The sequence below is a fragment of the Nerophis ophidion genome, linkage group LG02, assembly GCF_033978795.1.
Source record: "Nerophis ophidion isolate RoL-2023_Sa linkage group LG02, RoL_Noph_v1.0, whole genome shotgun sequence".
Lineage (NCBI taxonomy): Eukaryota > Metazoa > Chordata > Actinopteri > Syngnathiformes > Syngnathidae > Nerophis > Nerophis ophidion.
In genome coordinates this window covers 67,681,944-67,689,443 of record NC_084612.1, presented here as the reverse complement: position 1 = coordinate 67,689,443, position 7,500 = coordinate 67,681,944, and the positions used below count along the sequence as shown (strand labels likewise).

At 33.1% G+C, this 7,500-nt stretch overlaps 1 protein-coding gene across 4 annotated transcripts in view; it reads right to left on the bottom strand.

The window, feature by feature from the left end:
- The window catches only part of tox2 (TOX high mobility group box family member 2), a 342,562-nt gene that overhangs the window by 26,735 nt on the left and 308,327 nt on the right, over positions 1-7,500 (bottom strand). For all 4 annotated transcript variants that reach the window (XM_061889367.1, XM_061889359.1, XM_061889350.1 and 1 more), the window contains one exon: positions 2,437-2,667. In XM_061889367.1, the coding sequence (XP_061745351.1) occupies positions 2,437-2,667 (231 nt within the window). The remainder of the gene's footprint in view (positions 1-2,436; positions 2,668-7,500) is intronic.

The following is a 7,500-nucleotide window of genomic DNA, read 5'->3' as shown; positions in this document are numbered from 1 at the left end:
CTTCTCCTTTTCTGCACCTGTGTTATCAGTGTTTCATCCTCTGCAAGGGGCGAACATTGTGGCACACCTGCTCTCAATTAACCCGGCAGTATTTAGGCTCGTCACTGACAGCTTGGCCTCGCTGGTTATTGTATGCCGAATTCATCTCGTGCATGCACCTGCTTCACTTTGTCCTGAATTCCCTAACCTCTTGTGTGTTTATTTCCTAGTCCCTCTGGGGTAAAATGATTTCTTGTGTTGGTCTCTTGCCTTGCTCAGGGTGCCCTGGCCCTTTCACCTGCCGACCTTTGTCCTGATTACATGGTGTGCGTTTCTGCCCCATCGCCTTTAGTTGTCCCTTTTTGTCTAATTAAATTTTTTCATTTTTGTAATCCCACCTTGTCTCCCGTCTCTGCATGCTGGGGTCACCCCCGCTGGACCAAGACCTTAACATCTTCCTGTGTAAACATTTCACAACATGTATATATGTGGCTTATAGTCCAGTGCAGCTTATATACGGAAAATATAATTTTTTTCCATAAAATTTAGTGGGTGTGGCTTATTTAATGGCGTCCAAAAAATAGGTAGCGTACATTAAACGGTAAATTAGGTGATATGTTCAGTTAATACAGTTCTTCTGCCTCATTTAAATCAATGTGACCTCACTGCAGTTGTTTGAAGGTTTTATGACGGTGTTCTCTTGGAACCTGAAGCAGACTATATATTCTTTAAGCACTTCTACCGTTAAATGTTTTTACTGAAAAACGAACGGCGTCCATTTTTGCTTACCCAGTACCTGCTTCTGCTCTTTTCCCAGTCTGTCCCACATGGACGTGACTATCTTGGACACCGCAGTCTGCGGTTTTGTTTGGTCAGCCGTTTTACTGCCTTTTCACAGGCACCGTTTAGAAACAAATAAGGAATGTCGATAAACATTTACAGAATCTTACTGTGTAAATAACACTTTTCACAACATGTATATATGCGGCTTATAGTCCAGTGCAGTTTATATACGGAAAATATTTTTGTCCAGAACATTTAGAGCAGGGGTCACCAACCTTTTGGAAACCAAGAGGTACTTCTTGGGTACTGATTAATGGGAAGGGTCTACCAGTTTGATACACACTTAAATAAATTGCCAGAAATAGCCAATTTGCTCAATTTACCTTTAAAAAATAAATCCATATATATAAAAAAATGGGTATTTCTGTCTGTCATTCCGTCGTACATTTTCTTTCCTTTTACGGAAGGTTTTTTGTAGAAATTAATGATGAAAAAAACATTTAATTGAACTGTTTAAAAAAGGAGAAAATACGAAAAATAATGAAATTAAAATTTTAAAACATAGTTTATCTTCAATTTCGACTCTTTCAGATTCAAAATTCAACCGAAAAAAATTAAGAGAAAAACTAGCTAATTCGAATCTTATTGAAAAAAATTTAAAAAAGAATTTATGGAACATCATTAGTAATTTTTCCTGATTAAGATTAATTTTAGAATTTTGATGACATGTTTTAAATAGGTTAAAATCCAATCTGTACATTGCTAGAATATATAACAAATTGGACCAAGCTATATTTCTAACAAAGACAAATAGTTATTTCTTCTAGATTTTCCAAACAAAAATTTTAAAAGAAATTCAAAAGACTTAAATTGGATTCTACAGATTTTCTAGATTTGCCAGAATAATTTTGGGGAATTTTAATCATAATAAGTTTGAAGAAATATTTCACAAATATTCTTCGTTGAAAAAACCGAAGCTAAAACGAAGAATTCAATTAAAATGTATTTATTATTCTTTACAATAAAAAAAATACATTTACTTGAACATTGATTTAAATTGTCTGGAAAGAAGAGGAAGGAATTTCAAAGGTAAAAAGGTATATGTGTTTAAAAACCCTAAAGTAATTTTTAAGGTTGTATTTTTTTCCCTAAAACTGTCTGTCTGAAAGTTATAAGAAGCAAAGTAAAAAAAATTATTAATTTATTCAAACAAGTGAAGACCAAGTCTTTAAAATATTTTCTTGGATTTTCAAATTCTATTTGAGTCTTGTCTCTCTTAGAATTAAAAATGTCGAGCAAAGCGAGACCAGCTTGCTAGTAAATAAATACAATTCAAAAAATGGAGGCGGCTCACTGGTAAGTGCTGCTATTTGAGCTATTTTTAGAACAGGCCAGCGGACTACTCATCTGGTCGCCTGATTTAGTGGGCGTGGCTTATTTACTGGTGTCCAAAAAATATGGTACTTCAAATTGAATGGTAAATTAGGTGATGTGTCTAGTCAGTACACTGCTTCTTCCTCATTTAAATCAATGTGACCTCACTGCAGTGGTTTGAAGGTTTTATGATGGCGTTCTCTTTGATCCTTTGAATTCTTCATGCACTTCTACCGTTATCCCGATGTGAGAAAAATGTCACCGAAAAACAATCGGCGTCCATTTTTGCATACGCAGTACCTGCTTCTGTTCTTCTCCCAGTCCGTCCCACATGGACGCGACTATCTTGGACACGTCCCCAAAGGTGGCGTTGGGATTCTGTCCTTTGATGGCCGCCTGGGTGTCTCTGAAGAACAGGGCGTATGCGGACACGGGCTTGGTGGGCTCGTTGGGATCCTTCTTCTTCTTCTTCTTCTGCGGCTTGGGCTTGGGCTTCATCATCTCGGAAGATGGTCGTTTCTCGCCCGTGATCTGCCAAAAACAAACAAAAAAAAAAGAAGCTTATAGACAAAAAAAATTAAAAAATCAGAGCCCAAATTATGTTAATACTAGAAGATAAAACTAAACTCGACTCATTTACTTTGTTCTGCTGCTGCCAGCATAACACTCTGCAGCCCTCTTTTCAACCCCCCTCTCCCGCCGAATCTATTAAATCTTTTCAACAAGTTATAAAATCGGACATTTCGGAGCTGAGAGGAATTTTAAATCACCTACTGGATCCGCTCCAGCTTTGATGGTGGTCTCAGAAGTGGAGAGGAGAGTGCAAAATGGAATCACTTACTGCTAAGAGAGATGCTAATCATTTTTGTTCACATATAGAAACGGGAAAGGAAAATATTCTCGACAAACGTAAAAAATACAGTCATTTCTAATCAGAGGGCCACTTTTTTTTTTAAATTAATTAAAATTATGCATGCAGGCAGTAACCTGGTATTAATAAAAATTCAAATGTATCTGATTTAAAAAATATATATACATCGTTTGACATCATTGACATAAACGTGCACCATTAATCCCCTCATATTATTACTTTATAATATGCATTTATGCCAAGGGTGTCCAAAGTGCGGGCCGGGGGCCTTTTAAAAATACGATTGAAAAATGTTTAAAACGTAAAAATTAGGAGTAAACGGGTGAAATGTAACAAGAAAATGTTGCAATGTTTACTCAAATAACACAAAGCTGCCATGCAGGCTGCTTCTTTCTTTAAAACATTATAATGAATCAAAATCAATGTCATTATTAATTATTATTGACCTATTCAAGGCTCCAATTACGTCACGTTAAATTTTCCACTTTGAGATATTTTTCGGGGAAAATGTTGCATATTTTGTGTTTGCCATATAAAACTGAGCTGTTTTTTTTTTAAAGAAGGGCTTAAAATGAACAAACAAAAAACATAAACAACAATAAAACTTTTAATTGACGGATAGATCTGAGGTTGATCTCGAGATTATTGTGTTCAAAGTAAACAGTAAAAAAAATGTATAGTTTATTTTCTAACACTTTAATGAGTAGGACCCTTTTGGATCCCCAATAATTTTAGTGTAATTTGTTTTCAAGTGTCATTGCTCAAAAAATAATAATGAATCAAAATCAATGTCATTGTTAATTATCATTGACCTATTCGAGGCTCCAATTACGTCACGTGAAATTTTCCACTTTGAGATATTTTTTGGGGAAAATGTTGCATATTTTGTGTTTGCCTTATAAAAAACTGAGCGTTTTTTTTTTAAAAAGGGCCTAAAATGAACAAAACAAAAAACATAAACAACAATAAAACTTTTAATTGACGGATAGATCTGAGGTTGATCTCCAGATTATTGTGTTCAAAGTAAACAGTAAAAAAATGTATAGTTTATTTTCTAACACTTTAATGAGTAGGACCCTATTGGATCCCTAATAATTTTAGTGTGATTTGTTTTTAAGTGTCATTGCTCAAAAAATAATAATGAATCAAAATAAATGTCATTATTAATTTTTATTGACTTATTAAAGGCTCCAATTACGTCATGTTAAATTTTCCACTTTGAGATATTTTTGGGGGGAAAATCTTGCATATTTTGTGTTTGCCTTATAAAAAACTGAGCTGTTTTTTTTTTTAAAGAAGGGCCTTAAATGAACAAACAATAAACATAAACAGCAATAAAACTTTTAATTGACGGATAGATCTGAGGTTGATCTCGAGATTATTGTGTTCAAACTAAACAGTAAAAAAAAAATTATAATTTATTTTCTACCACTTTAATGAGTAGGACCCTTTTGGATCCCTAATAATTTTACTGTGATTTTTTTTTAAGTGTCATTGCTCAAAAAATAATAATGAATCAAAATCAATGTCATTATTAATTATTATTGACCTATTCAGGTCTTCAATTACGTCATGTTAAATTTTCCACTTTGAGATATTTTTGGGGGAAAATGTTGCATATTTTGTGTTTGCCTTATAAAAAACTGAGCGTTTTTTTTAAAAAAGGGCCTAAAATGAACAAAACAAAAAACATAAACAACAATAAAACTTTTAATTGACGGATAGATCCGAGGTTGATCTCCAGATTATTGTGTTCAAAGTAACCAGTAAAAAAATTTATAGTTTATTTTCTAACACTTTAATGAGTAGGACCCTATTGGATCCCTAATAATTTTAGTGTGATTTGTTTTTAAGTGTCATTGCTCAAAAAATAATAATGAATCAAAATCAATGTCATTATTATTTTTTATTGACCTATTAAAGGCTCCAATTACGTCATGTTAAATTTTCCACTTTGAGATATTTTTGGGGGGAAAATGTTGCATATTTTGTGTTTGCCTTATAAAAAACTGAGCTGTTTTATTTTTTTTAAAGAAGGGCCTAAAATGAACAAACAATAAACATAAACAGCAATAAAACTTTTAATTGACGGATAGATCTGAGGTAGATCTCGAGATTATTGTGTTCAAAGTAAACAGTAAAAAAAATGTATAGTTTATTTTCTAACACTTTAATGAGTAGGACCCTTTTGGATCCTTAATAATTTTAGTGTGATTTGTTTTTAAGTGTCATTGCTCAAAAAATAATAATTAATCAAAATCAATGGTGTTATGAGTTATTGACCTTTTTAATGTTCCAATTATTATACAATCTCAAATATTCTGCTTAAAAAAATATTGGGTGAAAATATTTCATATTTTGTGATTTTTCCATAAAAAAACTGTTTTTTTGTGACAAAAAGAGCATACAACTTAAATCTTTAAAATCCTTATATTGACAGATCGACCTAATGTTGATCTACAGATTTAAAATTTGAATAATAATAAAAAGATAATACTGAATAATGACACATTTTTGACCAAAACCCTTTGGAGACCCTGGGATCAAGCCTGAGTGGAGGCTGAAATGTATATTTTCTATACATATATTGTATTGTTTTTTAAAATAAAAAATATCAAAATGGCTCCCGCTTGCTTTGATTTTTCAGTGTGCGACCCTCAGTGGATAAAGTTTGGACACCCCTGATCTATGCACTTGATTATTAGATTTTTTTCATATACAAACCAATGAATAAATCAAACATAAAAGTGACAAGCAAATATTCAACTGTTTATTTTTGTCTTTAACCAATTTTTTGTAATACACTATATAATAATGTAACATTTGGCATGATTAGATAATAACGTTTAAAAGCTACACATTTTTTCCTGTCAAAATAGAAATAATTATTTTCATTTAGTAAAAAAAAAAGAATAATTTTTTTAACAAACATTTTTCCAGGCCTCATTTTTATTCATTTGTATTGTCATTTTTATGTTGTAAAATCATAAGTCAAGCAGATATTTAAGTATTCATTTTTATTTAGAATTTTTTTTGGGAACGTTTAAATAATGATAATGATACATTTAATTTCATAGCGCCTTTCAGGAAACTCAAGGTTGCTTTACAACAATATAAAATACAATAAAAAGAAGGCATATAAATAAACAACGCAAAAGAATAAGAATAGGGCAAGTTAGACGGAGTAGGCAGGTGTGTTTTGAGTTTAGATTTAAAGATGGGCAGGGAGTCACACTATGTATGATAATAAGAGATGTCCGATAATATCGGACTGCCGATGTTATCGGCTGATAAATGCTTTAAAATTTGATATCGGAAATTATCGGTATCTGTTTCAAAAAGTACAATGTATGACTTTTTAAAGCGCCAATAAACCTTAAAGGCACTTCCGTTACGTGCCGGCCGAATCACATAATATCTACGACTTTTCACACACACAAGTGAATGCAACACATACTTGGTCAACAGCCATACAGTCACACTGAGGGTGGCCTTATAAACAACTTTAACACTGTTATAAATATGCGCCACACTGTGAACCCACACCAAACAAGAATGACAAACACATTTCGGCAGAACATCCGCACCGTAACAAAATATAAACACACCAAAACAAATACCCAGAATCCCTTGCAGCACTAACTCTTCCAGGACGCTACAATATACACCCCCCCGCTACCACTAAACCTCGCCCCCCTCAACATCCTCATGCTCTCTCAGGGAGAGCATGTCCCAAATACCAAGCTGCTGTTTTGAGGCATGTTAAAACAAATAATCCACTTTGTGACTTCAATAATAAATATGGCAGTGCCATGTTGGCATTTTTTTTTTCCATAACTTGAGTTGATTTATTTTGGAAAACCTTGTTGCATTGTTTAATGCATCCAGCGGGGCATCACAACAAAATTAGGCAGAATAATGTGTTAATTCCACAACTGTATATATCAGTTTCGGTTGATATCGGAATCGGTAATTTAGAGTTGGACAATATCGGAATATCGGCAAAAAAGCCATTATCGGACATCTCTAATGAAAATATACTGTAATTTTCCTGAGGGAACTCTCCTTTCTATCTATCTATCTATCTAACTATCTATCTATCTATCTATCTATCTATCTATCTATCTATCTATCTATCTATCTATCTATCTATCTATCTCTCTATCTATCTGTCTATCTATCTATGCATCTATCTATCCACAATGGGGCAAAAAAGTATTTAGTCAACCACCGATGGTGCAAGTTTTCCCACTTAAAATGATGACAGAGGTTTGTAATTTTCATCGTAGGTACACTTCAACTGTGAGAGACAGAATGTAAAAAAAATCCAGGAATTCACATTGTAGGAATTTTAAAGAATTTATTTGTAAATTATGGTGTAAAATAAGTATTTGGTCAACCATTCAAAGCTCTCACTGATGGAAGGAGGTTTTGGCTCAAAATCTCACGATACATGGCCCCATTCATTCTTTCCTTAACACGGATAAATCGTC